A 21,853-nucleotide genomic window follows, 5' to 3' on the forward strand; every position below is an offset into this window, starting at 1 on the left:
CAAAAATATAAAGTGAGGGTAAGTTACAGAAAAGAGACTCTTGGCCAAAGCTACAGAAGAGCACCATGAGGCCAAAAAGAACAGCATGTTGAACTAGACAGATGCAAGAATCACACAAAGAAGGAACTTGTAGTACAGATAAAAATAAAGGGATGGATTATGGAGTTACAGGGGGAAAATTATGCAAGCAGAGGAGCAGAAGCCAAATTGAAGTAAAGATGATGGGTTGACTGCAATACAATTCCACTACAAATGGCTGTAAAAATTCAAAGTACTTGCAATTACTATCAAAAAAGCATACCCATTCTGATATATATGAGAAAAAGTTAATGAAAAAAGGAACCATCCTTCACTCTACAAGGCATATGAACAAAGATGTGCATTAAGACTCAAGGTATTCCTCTCCTGAAACCGCAGCATGAGTATACGCAGACACAGGAAAGCCCACACAACCATGCTACTAGTTACCACTCCTAATGCACAAGGCATTCCGAAAGGTGAAAGTATTTTGGAAAGCTCTATGTTAAAAATGTTTTAAATACATACCTGCAAGTGGTTCTGCCTTTTTATCAGCTCTCTTCTTTTACTGCTATTGATGGTACTATACGTTCGAAGAAACGTCATGTACCTGCTGGGGGTTGCTCCATACGTTTTACATGATTCATGGATTGTCAAAAATGACTTCAGAAAATCAGAATCACCTGTATAACATATTTGATAGACAAAAAATAATATAATCATACTTATCTCACATAAAATAACTAAGAGCAACACAATATTTTTTTTGAGAAATGAATAATCAGTTTATAAAACTGAATACATGCAGCAGTGGCTTATGACAGAAGACATTGGGCTTGATGACCCAGCACGCACTTTCCAGACTAACGTTCCCAAGTGAACAATGCCAAAGTCTATGAAACTGCTTGCAAAACTTACTCAGAGTACTTATGCTATCATCCATGCCCAACACAGCACTGAAATAGTGTGTTTAATAATAAGTAATACTAACTAAAGAACAATCATACTAATTTGCTCCATGAAAGTACTACCTGAATGTTTTTTCTTAAGTTCCTTATGTGCCTTCCCAGTCTTTTCCTGTTCATCCGAATCATTCAAAAGCATTTCAGGTATCTAAAAAGTAAATATGATTCTCTTATACCAAAGATATGTACAAAGAAATTTTAAGATTAAAAAAAAATTTAGTTGCTAATCTGAAAAGACTGAAAATGATAACTTTATTCAGAATAAGGGATTTACAGAATAGTTATTGTATTGAAAAGATCAATTCCTCCATTCTCTGTAACTGATGATTGCCTGTTCTCTCAAGCAGAGCAGCCTTACTGGCTGTAAGATGGAGCATCTAATTCCCAGAGGACTCTTAAAATAACACAAATGCCAAATAAGTAACAAAGTGAACAACTCAACAGGAAATCAGACAATCTTAAGCAAAGCTATTGTAGAAAAAACATCAGAATTAAATAAATCTTAATTCTAAGTCTTTAAGGTTTTTTTCATGGTCTAAGATGGAGAGTGGGCTTACCTTCTTATGTTATCAACTATATGGTGCTAAAAATTAGCGAGTGCATATTCAAAGATTTGGTCGCATGACGAAATGACAAACACTGAGTCATTGCCCAGTCTCCACATGAAAAAAAATTTCATGTGTGAAGTAAAGTGAAAGTAATGTTCTGAAAAACATTTTTTGACTGTGGGTTGGTTGAAACACTTTTACCAAAATCAGCTTTCAGTAAAACCCGACATTTAGCACAGGTATTTTAAAATTTACTATGCTTTTTCAGGAATATTTTGGAGGATTAGAGTTCGTTTGTCACTCCTGATCATAGAGGGAGGCAGAGAGATGCACAAATTTAAAACATGAGCGTTAAGTTAAAAAACAGTCCCTTATAATGTATTTTCCTTTTACAAGAAGTTATGAAAGACTTTATTCATGATCTAGGAAAGAAGTTGCACCTGTTTCAAAACCTCCTTGAGAGTGAAAACACCTTAAAAGTGACCAACCTGTAAAAGGCTCATCTCCACACACAGGAAGTAGAACAGAGGCACAATTGTAGGCAGGGGAATCTCAATAACCCGGTTAGAGAAAGAGACACCATGCTCCAGCTGCTCCCAGGACTGTCACAGGAGAGCCATCACGCCATGATCCAGGTGTGAAACCCATCACAAGGAGTAAACTGGAGAGGCCAGTTTACTTTACACACTGAGGGGGCTACTGCCTAAATGGTATGAGGCTCATTAGAGGAATATAGACATTGTATATATGTACACTTGTACATATTTCCCATTAACTGACTTTCATTCTGATCAGTTGAAGAGGAGAACAAGATGAGGTCACTGGTACTGTTTGTGCTTGTCCGAGTGTCAAGCGTCTCTGCCTGTGTTGTTCTTTGGGGCTGGCAATATGTGTATAAAAATATATATATATATATATATATATATATATATACACATACACTTGTGTGTGTGTAACGTGTATCGTATACATGTATTTGTGTGTGTGCCTACTGGGAATACATGCTAAGCCTTGCTACTGGTTGGACCTTGGGGCACAGACCTGTGGCACCCTTGCCTTCAACAGGGGACGAGATCTGTCAACCTCCTAACATATAAAAGTACTATATATCTCCCTCAAACCTACACTGTGAACATCCTGAAGTAAGTAGATTTTGATCCTAAAAAGAACACAATGCCACTATTCCAGCAAGCAAAACACTTTACAAAGATTGAAGAATAACATAAGGTTTAAAAGCATTAGCATACAGCATACACATGATAAACCTAGTTTTAAACTAGCTGTCATGTACACTAATAGGGCATACCACCAGCATAGGCTGGTTGACCAAATCAGTTTGCTTACAGTCTATCTGAACACTTTTTGTGTTTAAATCCTGCATTTCCTCGAAGCAGTGAGCACTCTGTTCAACTCAGCCCACAAAGAAAATGAAATACACCATAACTGGTGAAATAACGGTGCTTAACTGTTCTATAGAATTTATTATCTTTATAACACTGCATAAATTAACTAAAGAAACATAGTGACAATTGTTCCTTCACTAACTTAGAAACTTTTTTCTTCATCAGAGCTCAATGAGATAGAGGTCTTCTTTTAAACAAATGATAATACAGGTTTTGATTAATGGAATTTTTACAAAATATCAGCAGAGTATATAAACAAATACACCTTCTAAAATTATTAAAGAGCTTTCTTCAAACACTGACTTTACCCCTGCTTTAGCTGAAAAGTATGCGAATGTAGAAAGATGGCATTCACAAAATGAAGCTACTGATGTTCACTACTTTCCTTCTGCTGCTTTCTTTATTTACCTTTTTCATACTGTTTTCAGACCAGCTTTCCATCCACAAGACCTGACATTTCTTGTACAGTGCTGGATTACTTTCACAATTTATTGTGAAATTTAAATTGGTAGAATCCATGATTAAGACAACATGCAGATTCTGTTGGATCCCTAAAGGAAATGCAACATATTAAACTATTTAGTACATAGCAATTTGACTACACAATAGACTTATTGCAAATACCAATAATTTTACTGACTGTCATTCAAATACTCATCATAAAACAACTTCTGAGAAAAGAGACTATTGGACTACACACTATGGCAGCAATGTTTGTAAATGTAACTTTAGAAAGAAATCAATTGAATGTTATGTACTGTCACTGTGTATATCACAGTGTCTTTTTTCTTTATAAGACCTGGCAGTACTCTAACGGTTACCACTTGTTTACTTTCTAAACAGTTTAGAGACAATTAGAAGTAATTCCTGGGCCCTTGAATATGGCCGCTATTTTCTGTTTCAGTCACATTCTTCTACTTATTTCTGAACTATTTTATCTTCCTATTGGTCCAAGAAAGAAGCACAAATAATTAGAAAACCTCTCTGCAAACATAAACTTTCTTATGACATCTCAAAATACAAAGTGCTTTGTAGGCATAATCATTTTTCCTGAACTTAACTGACAAATAGAGGGAGACTGTTATTAGATATGCAATCTAAACAAAGCAGAAAAGAACGGAGACGCATGTTCCTTCCTTCGAAATGACTTGCAAGGGCAGAATTTGTAACAGCTTTGCAGAATATGGATACAAACGTTCAGATAAAAGAGCAATTTCTAAGCTGAGGGTTGTATTCCCTTAAATATCACACTGCACTCATTCCCTCCTGTTTTTTAATAACTTCCTGAAAGTTAAAAATGTACCCAAAACAGGGGTCACCCTTAGCAATTATTTGTTATTATACCACTTTTGTATCCTCTGTAATTAAGAACTTAAAAATTATATAATTCTGATCACATACTGTATGTGAAATAGTTGAAAATAGGCCCTGTAAACCCATCTTGTGAAGCTTGATCCTTCAAAGGAGATAGCAAGGGTTCCAGTTCTTCTATTTTATACAGTCCAGGAACTTCTCCTATTTGAAGAATGAATTTAAAATGTCAGATCAAATACACTAGAATTCTTAAAATTCCTTTGAGCAGTCAGTTTAGTGAATTTCAGTGTGGCAGTATTTACCTCCATACTTTCAACAGCTCAGTCAAACCTACCCAAAAGTGATCCAACACTGCATACAAAACACACCCAAACAGACTTCGTTATGCATCCGAAAATAGAAAAAACGAAGCAGAGTGGTTATCTAGGTCCTCTCAGGTCTGAGACTCAGGCATAGGGGTTTAGCATTGAATGACAAAAATCTGGTCCTGTAAGAAGACTTGGATTTGCACCTGTAAGGCAGGAACATCCAATGCTCCTGTGAGCCAACTTCTAAACTACTATTGTCTTCCAATGAATGCTTCATCCTAAATTAATTTTAACTGTGATTGACCCACCATACCAGACTGAAAACTGCAAAACAAAAATTGTAGGGCTTTTATCTTTTTTTCTTTTGTTTTCAGAGGGGGATAGAGAGACAAGGCAAGCAAAGGAGATTCACAGAACAAAAAATACAGCCTGTTCAAAAAGCATTTAGTAAGTTAGATTCAGTCCTTCCAACGATCTCTCTGTTCAAGCAAGAAAGCTAGATACAGAAATAAAATCACTTTTTTTTTTTGTTACTATTATCTTCTTACTTTTGGAAAAGAGGAATCTGTTGGTGCCAGCTTAACTATAGGATTCCAATCTGCATCATATAGTGAAACAGTGGGACACCTCTAAATTTTAACAAAGGCGGCATTACCCATTCTTAATTAAAAAAAGGACGTTGTAGATCTGACTATATAATCATTTTGCTATTACAGTACTTTAAAAGACTTTTAAAATAAGTTACTTCATTCGCAAATTTGAGGATTTGAAAGCAACCCTACCATAGGGTAGGCTGAAGGATAGCTGAGTTGTTTCATGTACAGGAAACATTCTAGCTACAACATCACAGAAAGCTAATTAATCCCTCTGGCTTGACTATTTCTAGTATGGACATAAAGTTAGAAACATCATCTAATTCTGCCCCACTGAACTAACTCTGTGTAGTAAAAATAACACCATAATCTTTTTGCACTCGTCTGACCGGAAGATAGTAAACTGTTGATCATCTCAAGGAACGTGGAGTGAACAAACTGGTAGTCCTCAAGCAGTAATACCACTTGTTGTGCTTCAATGCCAGCAAGCTCCATCACCTAGAAGCAGGTAAAATATTTTAATCTCAGTATATGGATTAAGGGTACTGTTTCTTAAGAGAATGATAATCTCTCCATGATCATATATTACATGTATATTCTTCTTGCAGCATCTAAGTTGTTATGCTTATACATCTACAAAAGATTACCTCACTTATCTGATGTATCAAATACAAAGGACACTCTACCTGGATGCATAGCTTGGTAATGAAAAAATAATTAAAGCAGACTCTTTCCTGGAGTATACTAATGTTCCAGATGTGGAACAGTTAAACAATTGCATCATCCTTTTGTACGGGCTTAGCTCTGGAATTTTCTTCAGCTGTTCTGAAAGCACTGGCGACTCTTGATTCAAAATTTCCATTACTTTTCTAAATAATGTGTACACTTTCATAAATCATTGAAATTATACTTGAGGCAGCTACTATACCAGGTAGACTCTATTAGGGACAGAATATGAAAATACATACCCTCCTCCCCCCCCCCCCCCCCAAAAAAAAAAAAAAAACACCTTTCAAATTCACATGGGCTTTGTTTTTATAAAGTGCACAACACTCAGAACAAGGGTTCAGGGATTCAAAAAAAGAGAGTTTGGGGCACTTACTACAGAGAACAGTATGCACATCTGAGCACTGATAACGTTTAAAAAAATCTGTCTTTTCATTTAGACCATTTGCATTATGCTCCTACATACAATACCTTTTTTGGGTCCTGCAAAGTTCTCATAACCAGTTTTTTTTAGCACAAGCCTACAAAACAACAAAATGAAAGACAATGAGTAACTTACATGTTTAAGATCATTTTTGAATTGCTTCAGCTCATACCCTCTGGAAATTTTGGGAGTAATCAGAACAGCTCCATGCATATGACTAACTAAAGATGTAACTGTTCGACGACCTACACCACTCCGTCCTGCCAAAAGGAGCGACCCTCCAGGAAAACTTAGCACTCTGTCCACTCTGGATATATAATTGATGACTTCTTGGAACAGTAAAATCTCAATCTCTTTTTTGTCTCGCCCATAATGGGTAATACCCTATTAAAAAAAGAAATAAAGAAATTTATTCATTCATAAATATAAGCAACAAGATATGAAAACATCTAACATTTAAAAGTCTACAAATGAAAGGTTTGAAACCCTAAGAGACAAAGCTAGCATTCTTTACAAATAATTTATTTATATGATAGAATTTAGATACCTTGCTTGACCTTAGCCAACAATGAACAGAGCACATTATTTTAGTAAGGGAATTGTACAACATCCTCAGCACCAGGTCACCCTAGAATTCTTTGATATATTGAAATAGGAACCTACCACTCAATTAGTTAAAAGTAAATATAAGACTGGAATGACATCTGATCTGTGGCTTTGATTACAGATTAATACTGTCATAACTTGGAACACTTTGAGGCTACTCATGCCTGCATAGTTTCAGATTATGGGATTTCCTAGCCAAACACATAATATCGGATCCCAAGATTAAATTCTGGCCTCACTGTACTTAACTAAACCTCAGCTTTGAAGTGCATCACAATTGTGCAGTTAAAGAAAAAAGAAACTCTCCGATTACTGAGGCTACTGAACATCTTCATCGCTCATATAGTCTACTGACCGCAACCGTGGAATTAAGGAGAGAGGAATGAGTTTCCCATCTGCAAGAGCAGCCCATCAAACTTAACCAATAAATGGCAGATGACCTCAGATCTCTCATCTGAAAAATCAGATGAGATTAGTAGAGAGTTAATATGCTTGCATTTCTTCCTCAGTTTCATTTATTGTACTTTGCTGTTTAAAAGCCTGACAAATCTCCAAGCTATCCATCTGTATCTATTTAAACAGAAATTACTTTAAGAAATTACTAATTTATAAAGCAAATATTTCATAAAACATTTAGACAGTCAAAACAATGTATAAATAGAAATACATATCAGTGTTTCTCAAAATGTTGTCCATCAGACTGCAGTAAGTCACCAGCAAATGAGACTTAGGCCCTTCCATTAAAGCAAACTTGCTACATGACACTTCTTCCTGCATGCCACATAGCATCACAGACTTTCTTTCATTTGACGAAACACAAGAGATGAATCTTCAATCAAGTAGCAAACTCTACCCTACACCTGGTGTCTGCATGTTACTTCCTGCGAAAAATGTCTTTGAATTGTTGCTGTATATTTTTGAAATTAAAAGTTGTATTTGTACATATTCCTTAATCTTGGCTCACTTTTTTAATAATATCTTTCAGGTCTGTTGAGTTTAGCCTGCCAAGTGGCCTCCCATGTGGTGGTAGTGCCTGTCCTGGACCAATGAATGCCTCGTGATAAGTTCCCCAAGTTACATAGAAGATATCTGTGAAAATAAAAGGAAACATTTAGAAGCTTGGGTCCTCAACTTATATATAGTACTGATTTTATCAGATTGATCTGATTAGACAGCTCCTTCTCAAATATTTCAAGTTTACGTAATACGTCTTAAATGATTTACCTGCCATATTGTCCAGAACATCTGAGCCCCAGTCACCTTGAAATACTTTCATTAAGACGTTATCAAACACAGAGAGTTCTTTTATGCCAACAATTTTGTCACGGAACAAACGATGTGCTTCATAAGCAACAATTTCCAATACATAGTCTACAGTTTGTGTTGATGATCCTACAAAATTTTTATAGAGAGATTTAAATTTATATTTTTATAATAAATTCGACGTTTCTCAAATTTTCCATTCCAAAATTTGAGATCAAAAATGAAAAAGTGAGATTACATACCACCAGAAGAGCATCAGTATGGAAGAGATAAGAGAAAATAGTAAACGTTATGAAATGATTTTTAAGAACATTTGAATGCATCATTAGAAGATGAAATTAAAGACATTATTAAAACAAGCTCTCCAGTTTCGTGCCAGCATTCTATTGCAAAGGAACAAGGCAGTGCACACAGAATTAAAATAAACAATGACAAAATACCTGGTAATAAAAACAAACAAACAAACAAACAAACAAACAAACGGGAGACTCTCTTAAAGGAGCACGAGAAAGACTGATAATAAATAGTACAGTAATAATACATCCTCCAGTTAGTGTCTATTATAAAAGGCCTCTAAAGTACATAAAACCTCAACATTCCTCTCAGAAATAAGAAGCAGCAAAGCGAGAAGAATTTCAGCAAGGAGTAAATGACATGCTGTATTGTTCATTACTGGAAAAGCACAAGTATTCATCACCTTCAGATACAACAATGGAGTCCTTAACAGTTTGAGATTACCTATTCATTGACTGTCAGTGTAGCTTTTCTGCCATCATTTGAGCTACACTGATTTACACCATCTGAGGATCCAAAAAAATGAATGGAATATAAGCATAGTATTCTTACCAGTTTTATATGTGTTAAGCCACCTTTCTAGGTAACCCTTTGGTCCAATTAATGTAAAAAATTAAATATAATAAGGAGCAATTGTTCATGATCTGGTAATAACATCAATTTCGAAGGAAGGATGAAAAGAAAAGAGAAAGAAGCCTAGGCTGTCTATTTGGAAAACCACTCAAAATTAAACACATTTTGCCTTTCCCAAAATTAAGAAAAGAACTTTGAGACTGGACTGTCATTAACCAGCATTCTGAAATCATAAGAATATTTAGGCTTTATACAGATATTTATAAATATCTATATAGATGAGTTCGATTTCTATATGCTTGTGAGTGGTGATATTCCTCTTTTGTTAAGTAGGTCACAGAGGGTGTTCATCAGTTGCAGTTCCACATTCACCTCACCAGGTATATACAACCAAGTGTGTAATGAGAACCATCAGTGGCAAGCCTCTGAGAACCCAGAAGCTGTATCGTCAGAAAAAAAAAAAAAACAAAAAAACAAAAAAACAAAGAAACGAGAGGGAGTAGTTGGGAAACTACAGGTTCCTACAGAAAAGAACACAATCCCAACCTACTTCCTTCCCTTAATCTACAAACAGCTCCCATATGTATTTACAACACCATACTGGTTTTTGTATTTGTTTGCTATATGTTACGGAACAAATTGTTAGACGAGTTACAGACTGTTCATGGTTTAAAAGGAGTACAGCAAGTGAACAAGCTGCAACACTAAGATCGACATCAAAAATATCTTGGGACATTTTAGAAATGCTTTATCATTGAAAATAGAATAGGTGACTTACCACCTGCTAAATCATATCGGAATAAACCAAGAACCCACTGAGTAAGAATACACGGTGTAAAGAGGTAATGACTGTGATCATCAACTGTGAATTTCGCCCGTACCTAAAAACAGAAGTCAAAAAAAGATGTTTTAAATTGTAAACCATGTGGAAATGTAGCTTTAATTTTTTTTCTAAAATACTAATTACTAATGCACACTTTTGGTCTTTTGAAAAGCGCAAAGATGAATAATGTAAATTCTGTTTTCTGAATATAGAAGAATTTCTCAGAATTAGAACATTTCTTCTGTACCATTTTTGAGGCAAACAACAACCACGTAGGTCACCTGAGACTTTTAGTGTAGCATTAATATACTCAACAAATAATCTTTTCAAAATAATAAATCTTACCAAGTATAAGATGCAAAAGAAATATAAATGGTAATAAAAAACTACATAAATGAATAACATTCACTACACTGCATGACTTATCACAGAAATACTCAGTCTTTAGCCAGAAAAGATATTTGAATTTACGACTTTAATTGAAAGAATAGCTGTCATCATCAGTTATTTAATTCTGGTGTGATGAAATTTAAACTTAGATTTCTTAGAATATATTGATAATATCATACGAAACTCAAGCTACTTGGTGCTTACTCACTGGTGGCTATACCTACATCCAGGTCATAAAGACCAGTTTTTTAACATGGTTCTGTACAGATGGGGACATTCTCAGAACATACAGTAAGCTCTTACATCTCCATCCCATCTAGCCCATTAAGACTATTTACAGGATTAAGAGAACTAAGTATTTAAGTGTTTTGCTAGGCAAAGGTTGCTAAAATTTTGACTGAGAAGCAAAAAAGGAACTTGTGGGCCTAACTACCTATTTTTAATTGTGTAAAATTTTAATAGGTAGTCTTTGATGTGCATAAGGGAGAATCCTCATAACTCTCTTTGGTATTTATATAGCATCCATAATACCTGAGCACATAACAATCTTTAAAGTATGTTATCTCCTCATCCAGTGTAATAAGATGAGAGCAGGAAAATACTATTTTCTACATTTTATAAATCCGGGAACTGAAAGTATATATGAGTTAAGATGCTTGTCAAAGTCATACAATAAATTTGTGGAAAAGCAAGAGCCCTTAATGCTCTCAGTTTGGTTCTAATATCTAAGATTCTCTGTAAATATGTAACTTTTTAATGCTGAAATCAACCTTACGGAAAAGATGAAACTTCATATTTTAACACTGATAAAACTTTTTAATCTCATGTTAAAAAGAGCTAACGGTGAAACAACATTTTTATTTCAGAATTCTCCATCTCCACGAAAAAGTAGTAAATTTTGATACCTGCTCATATACTTGAACCATAGATCCTGCTAGCTGATGTATTTTTGCTAAAGAACCCCAGGCAGGGTGATTCTTTAGGTTTTTCTGTAGTACAGGTTCCAAGTAGGCACTATAAATAGTTTGCAGTTGGTCCCTCTCTGGATAGCTACATGGAAAAAAGACAGAAGAAAATGACTTACTTTAATTCTTAATTTCTTTATTAAAAACAAAAAGTTGCAAAATTATATCAACAATTACTGTGAAATTTCAATGAATAAGACCTCCATCCAGCAGTTAAATAACATAATTTCTTTTTATTGCTATAGGCAACCGTCATAAATTTTCTAAATATATCTTTGAACGTGTTCAAACTCAACAAAACTTCTTTTCAGCTTCTCTAATCCTGTAACCAAACAGCACTTTAACATAAAGTTGCAAAATCATCCAAAAGGAAACATATTTCAAACACTTCAGTACAATTAAGTAGCTACAGATTGTTCCTCAACTAGTTTCTAATGCTAAGAGGCACCAGAAACAATATCGAATCTGAAGATCCCAAAATATTAGAAAAGATGAAGGACCAGAAAATGCCAAAAACAATCACAGATCACATCTTTGTACAGACTTAATTCAGCAAGGGCACAAACAGAGGCTAAATCTGAGTTCTCAAAATCAAACGAGTTTCCACATACTTACTCGATTGCACAAATACGAACAATAGAAGTAAACCTGGTAGTAAGTTTGTGCCTTCCTAATGTTCCCCCAGCAGACATGGAAGCTACAATTTGGATGTTTTCTAAACCAACCCATTCCAGATTTTCATCATAAAATCCTTCGTATGTCAGAACCTTTAATAAATAAATAAATAAATATTGTATTAAAAGAAAGTCAACAGGGTATCTTACAAAAAAAAATTGTGAGAAGGAGACTACTATCATTATTTTTTTAACTGCCAGCAGTACGCTCAGTACTGGTGTCTTTTTCCATAATAAAGTCTAAAACGTTAGTTCTCAAGCAATTCTAAAATTCTGTTAACATAAGTGAGTATCACACGTTGTGAGGTCAAGGGAAAAGACAGGGTAGGCTAGAATTGTCTATAATCAGACAAAATCTCTCCCTGGAGATGAGTATCTAACATAAAGCAGGAATATTGGTTTCTTGTCTTAAATAGGAAAGTAGGCAGTAGGCACCAATGGCAGGAAAGCACTGAAAACTCTACTCTGACCAAATCTTAAATGTTGAGTTTTACACCTAAAAGAAATAAATATACTACAAAGGAACAGATTTATAAAAGGAAATGGATAATACATGCACTGTATAAATGAATTTAAAAAAAAAAAAGTGGTGGTGGGTTATGGAACCATGAGCCTCTTAATGAAACGTGAAGGAAAAGAAGGGGAATATGCTAAGCAGGAAAAGTTTCCAAAATCCCCATAAATATATCCTAAATATTAGACAAGGACTTCCAGTCTATACTGATAAAAGAATTATGTCACATCATTAACTTACATTGTCAAACATTTTAGATTATAACTTACTGGGGCAAGCACTGTCTTTTTTATTTTGCATACAAGCCCAATAACAACGTTATCTTAGTTCTGGCTAACAACAATATGTTCTATCAAACGACAAATAAAAACAACGTCACTATAGATGCAGGATGTCAACTCTGAAAATGATCCATGTGTGTATTTACTACCCTAAACTATTTCCAGTTTATATAATTCTCTTTATCTTTGTGGATAACTATTATGTATTTCAAAGACATAAGTGTTCACCTGCTGCAGAAAAGCCACGAGAGTGCTTGTTCCCCATTTATCAGGTTTGGGCAGGTTGATATCCTTTAAGTACAAAACAAGCCTTTCACAGTCCTTTGGTCTGTATACTCGCCCAGTGTTTGTACTGATTATAATGCAAGTTTGACTTAATTTTTGCAGAAGATGTTGAGAGGTAGTTTGTGCACTGCAGTGAACGGTAGCAATCTGCGTGGATCGGAGTTGAGAAAATGCATAACGAAGCAGCATCCTAACAAAGAAAATGTGTACGTACATATAAGCATAAATACATAAAGGTGTTAAAACATACTTTGTATCCAAAGATATTTCATAGTTTTTGAATTAAAATGCATGCATTGCACACTGTTTTAATAAAATAGGTATTGCAGATGCTGAACTAAATATTCTTGCCTTTAAAATGGCATTATTTTCCATTCAAGAAATTCAATAAAATAGTAGTACAGAGCTTCATGAAATAAACACCTAGTCACTGAGAAACAATATATGCAAACTGCCAGATCGTTATGCTTTCACAGAGTTTGATGGAAGTCAACACGCTTTCGCAAAAAAGCCTCAACAGTCTACATACATACCTCAGAAAGCAGGATCAAGACTTAAGGATAAAAGAAGTTCTTAGGGATAAAAGAAGAAACTAGTTAATAACCTTTTCCTCTTAAGAATCATAATCCATTGGAGCCACAGTATAATTTTTCATCCGTATCATTTATTATCAGGATCCCAATGGCAGTACAAAAATAAGCACTTGTGAACAGTGCCTAACAAACAACTTCTCTTCAGATAAGGATCTAAATTCCTGATAAAAATCAATGAATTGTACATACCCCGGAAGGCCAGCAGAAGACTGAACCCACCTAAATAAGGAATCTAAGAGAGGCAGTAGGATGAGCTAAACTCAGTTTCCTGCACCGTGGAATCTAGTGCCACTTGAGATCAGATCAGACACTCATGTGCCTTTCAGATACTGCTCCATCCCGGCACAGGTCTTCCAAAGGCCCTGTTTCATATCTACAAGCCTCATACAGATGCCTCAGATACTGAGGCAACTGTGGCATGTTAAACGGCACTACATGCCTTGTGCAAGCAACTGAATTGAGCCTAAGCTCTCTCTGGAGATCTTCCAAAGAATTTACCTACTTGCTACCATAGAAGGACTGTTGCAGGTTTTCTGTAACTAAGAATCAGAAAATGATCTGAAAAATGCATCGTTACAAAATTTTACATGCTTTATCACATAGGTAGAAACATATTTTGCTTAGAATAGGAAATATTTTTTACCCTTTTCCACATCCTTCAGGACCCACAAGAAGAAATGGCTGCTTATTGTGAAAATCTAGCCAGGGTCTAAAGTAATCTAAACCTCTCTGCATGTCAGGGGTTTGGATTACAGGAAGCGTTTGGAGATTACTGAAGTCATCAGCTGTTAGATTTTCAGGTTTTTTCAGTTGATATGTCATTAGCTCTCCAGTGCCAGTATCATAATACGTGTCGAGGGGCTTCCTGGGATCTGGTGGAGATTCTCGTGCCCAGCTGAAGATCTTTAAAAATAAAAATAAATAAAGCATCTGTTACATTCATATTCCTGATGACAAGGTCTATAATTTCAAGTTCATCCAAAGAACGTTCAAAACATACCTTTGTAAAATCAAGCATTTAGTTCCTGCACTTTATATCCTTAAGTCTGCCTTTGAAATTTTATTCAATCATGTTACGCATATGCTTTATCATAAAGTCCTTAACTAAACAGTAACATACTACTTTTCCACAATATAAAGAATATGAAATTAACTCTGCATTTAGAGAGTAACATTTGTAATAATATTTGTCACACAAACACGATAACTCATTCACATGCATCAATACCTAGTTCTACAGCCTGAGTCCAACCTTTGGCCACCTTAGCTCCCAGACTGCCTTGTGGAAGGAACCATTTCGTTCACCCCAATACAGAATCCAAATGTAACTGGAGATAACTGTCTCCAGGAACAGCTTTCTATAGGCAGTATGGACCACTGTATCCACATAGTTTTCCAACACTGTCTCCGCAGTCTTCATGCCCTCATGTATCTACGCAAAGACAGCACCATACCCTCGCGCATACAACACAACACACACATAATCCTCTACATGCTGCTTTAAGAATACTACCCAGATGAGGTGTTACCACAGCTCTCAGCATTACTTCAGGCATTCTGAACAAAGACACAAAAATGACTCTTGTGGAGTCAGAGATGCAGTATGGACCCACACTGCTCTGGAGGGACTTTGCATAAAACAAGATGAACAGAGGCCATTCTCTACGACTTGGTGTATCACCAAGGGATTGCTGTCTTGGCTGGATGCATTTAGCAGTGTAGATATCATCTTTGCCTGTAATATAGGAAACTTCTCTCTACTTCCGAGATACTTCCCTACAGACAACACAGACTGCAAACAAATTAAACCACAAATATTCTATTACAGTAAATCTGTAGTGTTAGAAGACAGAAAAAAAAAAAATCACTAACCATTCTATGTGTACTGAGAAGTTTTTGGTAAACTTGCTGAATAAATTACCTGTTTTGTAAACTCCTGTCGTGATTTCATGTTGAGATTGCCACTGAGACCTCTTAACAAGTTAATAATAAACTGCCCACGATCAGTGCATCCATGTAGATGAGACAGTCCATTCATCACAGTTCCAACTACACTTGTTTCTACCACATAGTCATTCTGTAAATTTTAAGTGGTAGTAGATTTAAGCATAGTTTTAATAAGAAATAAGATACATTGTTAATAAAGTATTACTCATTAGTCTTTGATATTTCCCCAGCTGATGAAATATCTGAACACTGCTGTTATTCTAGAAAATTTACCTGATGTAAAATTAGTTTTAAGCATTGACTTGAAAGCCTTAATTCCAGCCTACTTATTGACATCATTTTTGATAAGCCCTCAGAATTTACAGATTATGAGACTCTAACAATAAATCAATATAATTGGAAATTAAGTCTTAAAAATCTCCACGGGGGAAAGAACACAGAGGGGAAATAATATTAAAAATACAACAGGACCATTTATATTCCCCAAGAGGAGGTACAACAGGTCTCACAAATATTAGCTTACTATTCACAGCAGTAGGGACTTTTCCTAAATAATATTTCATTGCAATAGATGCCATTTGCTCAGTGCAAATACAGCACCTTCAGAAGATGTACAAAGTCAGGGAGGGATCCACATGCTTTAAGAAAAAAAAAAAGTACATGCAGACAAACAAGGTTCTAAATATGCGCTAGAATCACAGAATCGGGATCATACATGTACAGGGTTTTGGACCAAACATAATTAAACATACCGAAAAATAAAATCCTTTTCTATACAGTTTTTACACCTTTTGCATATTAAAAAAATCATTTTGTTAAGGTGTTGAGCAGAATGTTACAGAGCTAAAGTTACATACTTAAACCCGGGATAGGTTAGTGGGAGTTGTTAAAATTCAGCATTCTGAACAACCAGACTACTTTTTTTAGATATTTCAATATCAGTCTTTTTAGGAGTCTAACATTATATCTCCTTCTACCCTGTTAAGAACTTTATGTTAGTGTAATGTTTCAAATTCCAGCTTTTTTTTGTTATTGACAGTAATTTAAATTGAGGAAAACAATTTTTTCTACTGTTTCATTTTTTAGTTTAGATGTTCAGACCTTTCAGATCTTTGAAAATAAACAGAGAGATATCTGGTAGGGAGAATTAAATACGTATATTTAGTTTGAAAAAGATACATGAATCTAACAAGTTAAAATTGTATTCAAAGTTTTATAACTTTAAACACAGCTATCAGTTTCTGGGAACTCACAGGGATTAGAACAGCTTCAGTATTAACCTTATAGCTATCAAGAAAGCACTATGATTATTTTTTTAATTAAAATTTATCATTACTATGAATGAGCTCTTCAGTGTTAGTCTAGAAAAATGGATTATCTGAATAGAAGTTGAAAATTGATTAAGTACTCGGTTTACTAACCTGCTTCACAACCCAGTTTAAAGCCTTTTCAAAATAGTCTCCAATCCAATTTTCAAGGTTATATCTGCATTCTTCAGGCTGACTTCTTAGCCAAGACTTTATCAGAGAATTGAGATCTGTATCTTCATCACTAACTCAACAGAAAACAAAATAAGATTCAAATAAAAATGAGACAGCCACATCTTCAAGTAGATACTTTCCAGGAGAACAACAAAATAAGAAATTCTAATCAATATTTGGGCCCTCTGAGGATGACACAGAAACAAATAATCCATCATGTTTCTTTCAAAATGTCTTGATATATACCAGCCAAACGGCTGTGAAAGGATGACTTAGGAGCAACATAAAACCTAAGGCAAATTCTGTCAGCGATTGCTTCGTAAGTATAAGCAATCCCTCCACAGTTTAAATGCCCTTTCAAGAAAAGAAAGATAAGAATACTTGCCTACTTTAAAAAGTATGCAACATTCCTCTGACTTACCTCAAAAAGATCATACCCATTCGAGATATTGTAGCAGGAGAGGCACAGCTAAGATCATGAGTTTCAAATATAAAGTTAACATTTGAGCCAAATTGGATTCTTTCTCCACTGGGCATAGTCAACAATCTGTTGTCATCCAGAACAGAATTCAAAGATTCAATCCATTCAGGATCAATGTCACCATCACAAATTATCCATGAAGTAATATCTATTTCCAGACACAAAACCAGAATATCAAACCCAAGAAAAACACTTCAAGAATATGACTCCTTGCTATGTTAACATTGTTTATTACTTTTTATTCATGATTTAAATGTCAGTTCTTTAAAGATACTCCTTGCGTTCGTCACCTTATGATATCTATTTGTACTTGCTTTCTTATCACAAAAACTTGGAAAGTACAGATCAATGTTCTTCACAATAATTGTCACCAAAAGTCTTTTTTTTTTTTTTTTTTTTTTTTTTTACCTTTTACCTTTACTTTTTTAAACCACAAATTTAAAATAACATAATGTAAAGATATAACTGAAAATAAGCAATTTTCATGAAATTAAGTATAATGATACATACACTCTTTCATAGACATACCTCGGGGTTCTCGTACCACTTGTCGAGCACTGTTTGTAAGCATGCCATCAGACCATTCTCTGGTATCCATGTCAATATGGCCAAGTAACTGATGTCGAGGCATAGCTTTAGGATTCATAGTGTACTGTTTCACTACTTGGCCAGTTTTGCCAAGTGCTGTCTTTAACATCCGCCAAAGTGTTGATTTACCTGCACCACTTGGACCTACAATAACTACACCCATTCTTTGATGCAGTTGTTCATACAATTCCAAAGCCTTCTTGACCTAAATATAAAAAAAAATAGCTATGTGAACTTGTAAAGTTGAATTAGTCATGTTCTTTCTTTAATGTTTTTCTACTTTACTTCTCATGTAGCCATTTCCTTTCTATAGTTTTATTTTTTTGAAATTATAGGTAATTGCAATTAAAATTATGACATTAATTTTATTTTTCATATTATAAACACTTCACTGAATTACTAAAACAAAAATATAAGCCCTCTTCGAACATATTTTTTACTGTGAAACTAGAAGAACCTTCAGTCCCAAACTTTCAGCTAACCCTAACATAACTAAATACAGCTGAGACACGCAGTTGCTTGATAAAAACAAACGCTCACATAATTAATTCTTTTATTGTCAAAATGTTAATAAGAGTTTGCACCTGGCTTGAACTAAACTATGCACCATATGCTCACATCTTATTAATAAATTTTCTTACATTATTTTCCATTCAATTATACAAGTGATTGGGAGATGAGTTCGGGCCACAGATGTTGTGGCAACACACGCTTATTATTCATATACATTTAATTAAAATCTAACTTTCAGTTATTCTTCTCATTCTTTTTATAACAGGTTTCTTTCAAAAACAAAAGGAAATTAGTCAAATGCATGTAAGACTCATTATGCCTAATTCAGAACAACTCATTTTGTTTTGTAGCTACAGTTGATATTTACCTGGGTCCTTATAATTTCCAAATTGGCTTCTTCAAAGGCTTGTTGTAAAGCTGCAGTTAACTCGGCATATTCTACATCTTTAAAGTCAATGCCAGGGAAGACATCTTTAACCAGCGCATCAAATCGTGCACAGTCTGCAAACGTAAGCTTTGACATGGTATTAAGCCGCAAAGCCTGAACCACCATGCGACTTTCATTAACTGAAGAGGGGGAGGAGGGGAAAAAAAAAGAAACAGGTAAGTTTAAGTTTATTTTTCTTGGTTGGACTATATCAGCGCTTGAACCCATACTAATAAAACATCAAAGGCAGAATCACCACTCGGACTACAATCCAGAATCACCACTCGGACTACAATCCAGCCTAGGTACTGCCCTACTTGGAAGTTAGATGGCTGCTTTACTGTAAGTATCATATGTGTTCACAAGTGCTTTCTATGAAGACAATGCATGGTTATGATGCTGCCCAGCTACTACATAAAAGTCTAATAATTAAATCAGGAGTAGAAGTAACAGCACATGTTAGCCTACTTGTTAAAACACTCGTATCAAAAATGAAGGACCTAGATTCTACATCTTCCTCAGCCAGAGCCAGTTTGAAGTCATGTCATGTTTTACATGAGAAAGTCATTTGATCAAAAAAGCAAAAATGAGAAATTAGAGCCCTCTGCCTTTTTCTTCATGAGTGTATCTATTTTTTCAGTAGAATAAATCTTTCTCGTGGCTGTTTTCCTTCTTGTCCCATGACTCTTGACTCTTACGTTTCCGTGATACCTCAGATTCTGTTTTGGAAGATGTTTACTTCTAGAATATTTTGTAGTTAATTAGGACACACTTCAGAGATATGACTTTCTCATGTAAAACACACAAATTCCCAGAGAGGAGGCTTAGGAAGCACAGGTGACAGTCATCCCCTATTTCTGCCTTCCTTCTGAGTGCACAGTTGCCCCAAACCAGAATGCACAATACACCACATTCAACCCATGGGACAGAAAGTCTCCATTCTCAAACTTTCCTTTCCTCTGTTTTTTTTTTTTTCCTTTTTTTCCCCCTCCTAATGTCTAAGAGTCTGAAGATTAGTATTTCGGGCTAGGATTCGGAAAAAAATTCAAGACTCTTCATCTTAAAAACGCCTTAAGTACAAATGCTTCCACAGGCAAGTTTTCTCACTAGTATGATGCAAAAGCTATGAGGAAAAATATCAACACTTAGGAACGTGTTTTCAAAAGGCTTAATTGCTTTTCCAAAGCAAGTTGTACAAAATTAACGTAATATTTAAGAGAACAGGCCAGCTTTTTTACATGACAAAAGAAAGATTTTGACTCAACAGCACAAGAAAACATAAAGAAACAGGAAACTGAATTTTTTGGAAAGGCCAGACTAAGCAATTTTCAGAAATTTTCACATATTCAAACATGAAACTGAAAAAAAAGCATAGCTAGGGACACTGATGGGAATGCACCACAAAATATATTGCTGGTAACCTTTCTTTGGCAGAGCCAAAACGTCAGCTACACATCTTTTACAGGCCATTCGCTATGCCGCAATTTGCAAACCAAGGCTGTCTCTAAAAACTCCCACTATAGCCAGGACAGACATATGCTGTTTAAGCAAATAAAAAGCAGTAGCAGTTGTGTCCTAAAGATCTGAAATGTTTATATACCTTACAATCTTAATTACTGCCCATTTAACATATAAACAAAAAATTACAACCATTCATTTAAAAACACCTAAAATATTATAGCACTCCAGTCCAGTCCAGTCCAATACATGTCTATCATTTCTATCTGTCATTATATTTGTCTATATCTAGCAATCTATATCTAGGTTATCCGGTTCATATTTTTTGCCATGTGATAACAAACTTCAAACAGAATCAAAACGGTAAGAAGACTGATGAATAAGGACAGCGTCAGAGGCTGGACATGCCTGACCAAAGTCAAGTGAAAACTACAGGCTTTGGGAATTATTCTAAATTACCCCAGAATAAATTCCTGTATCTTGCCATATAAATGATTAGTCCAGAACCTGACAACACTACAACACTCTTTTGTGATCTCCTGATGAAGGAGAGCTCTCACGGAATTTTCTAGAGGCTTTTCTATATAGTCTCTAGATCCAAGACATGGTTTCTCAAAACTCCAGTGAACAAGAAAGCTGTAGATAATTATTTCTGTACCATACTCTGAACAATCAGAAATTTGGCATAGTCAACCTTACTTTCTTCCTTTGTTTCACACTTCTTCAGCTGACGAAGGAGACTGCCACAGCCTCTCAGAGCAGTCTTCAATGCTCGTAAGCCCCAATCATAGTGCTGCTGTGGTGTCAGAAGTTCCCTAAATTTATAAAAAGCAATGTTGAAATAAGCTTCAGGTGACAGCTCCAGAATTTGTTTTACCTGGCCAGTGAACATGCTCACAATATGTTCTTGGACAAAACTACGTATGTATTTGTAGCACAATCCATAACAAATTTCAGAGATATCAGCAACGATGCACTGAAGTTTTCAGAGGGAGTACATTCAACAACTAATGTTTTTATTATTTTCCCTAATAGCCTTAATTAACATCTCTAGTAGCTCACAATTTTGGCTTCTCTAACATGCACACTTATAACCAAATTGCATTTCAATCACTCGAGAATCAAAATGCAACAGAATGCTTAACCATGCCAACAGTCATATGCTCACATTCATTGCTAACTACAAATAGAAAAGGAGGAAATAAAGAAGGTAGTAGAGGAACAATACTTTGTCATCTTGAGATTGTAACTACATTCCACATCTTTTTCTACCTGAACCTCCTAATACATTGTAATATTTCTATTCTGGAAGTATTTTAAATTAGTAACTACAGAGATTTGCATGGTACACCAATCAGATTTAAAAGAGCTCTGTTGAACGTAAAACTTCAGATGACT

At 35.1% G+C, this 21,853-nt stretch overlaps 1 protein-coding gene across 6 annotated transcripts in view; it reads right to left on the minus strand.

The window, feature by feature from the left end:
- DYNC2H1 (dynein cytoplasmic 2 heavy chain 1) overlaps positions 1-21,853 on the minus strand; it is a 191,192-nt gene that overhangs the window by 137,678 nt on the left and 31,661 nt on the right. For 4 of the 6 annotated variants that reach the window (XM_068930370.1, XM_068930373.1, XM_068930375.1 and 1 more), the window contains 20 exons: positions 21,155-21,270; positions 18,938-19,137; positions 17,998-18,262; positions 17,410-17,617; positions 16,929-17,058; positions 15,482-15,637; positions 14,204-14,463; positions 12,911-13,157; positions 11,829-11,980; positions 11,154-11,298; positions 9,814-9,916; positions 8,130-8,297; positions 7,870-7,994; positions 7,261-7,359; positions 6,435-6,683; positions 5,539-5,647; positions 4,336-4,449; positions 3,343-3,485; positions 1,050-1,131; positions 547-701 (listed from right to left, as the gene is read on the minus strand). In XM_068930370.1, the coding sequence (XP_068786471.1) occupies positions 547-701; positions 1,050-1,131; positions 3,343-3,485; positions 4,336-4,449; positions 5,539-5,647; positions 6,435-6,683; positions 7,261-7,359; positions 7,870-7,994; positions 8,130-8,297; positions 9,814-9,916; positions 11,154-11,298; positions 11,829-11,980; positions 12,911-13,157; positions 14,204-14,463; positions 15,482-15,637; positions 16,929-17,058; positions 17,410-17,617; positions 17,998-18,262; positions 18,938-19,137; positions 21,155-21,270 (3,226 nt within the window). The remainder of the gene's footprint in view (positions 1-546; positions 702-1,049; positions 1,132-3,342; positions 3,486-4,335; positions 4,450-5,538; positions 5,648-6,434; positions 6,684-7,260; positions 7,360-7,869; positions 7,995-8,129; positions 8,298-9,813; positions 9,917-11,153; positions 11,299-11,828; positions 11,981-12,910; positions 13,158-14,203; positions 14,464-15,481; positions 15,638-16,928; positions 17,059-17,409; positions 17,618-17,997; positions 18,263-18,937; positions 19,138-21,154; positions 21,271-21,853) is intronic. The other 2 variants (XM_068930371.1, XM_068930372.1) reach the window with 2 other exon arrangements.

The sequence above is a fragment of the Struthio camelus genome, chromosome 1, assembly GCF_040807025.1.
Source record: "Struthio camelus isolate bStrCam1 chromosome 1, bStrCam1.hap1, whole genome shotgun sequence".
NCBI lineage: Eukaryota > Metazoa > Chordata > Aves > Struthioniformes > Struthionidae > Struthio > Struthio camelus.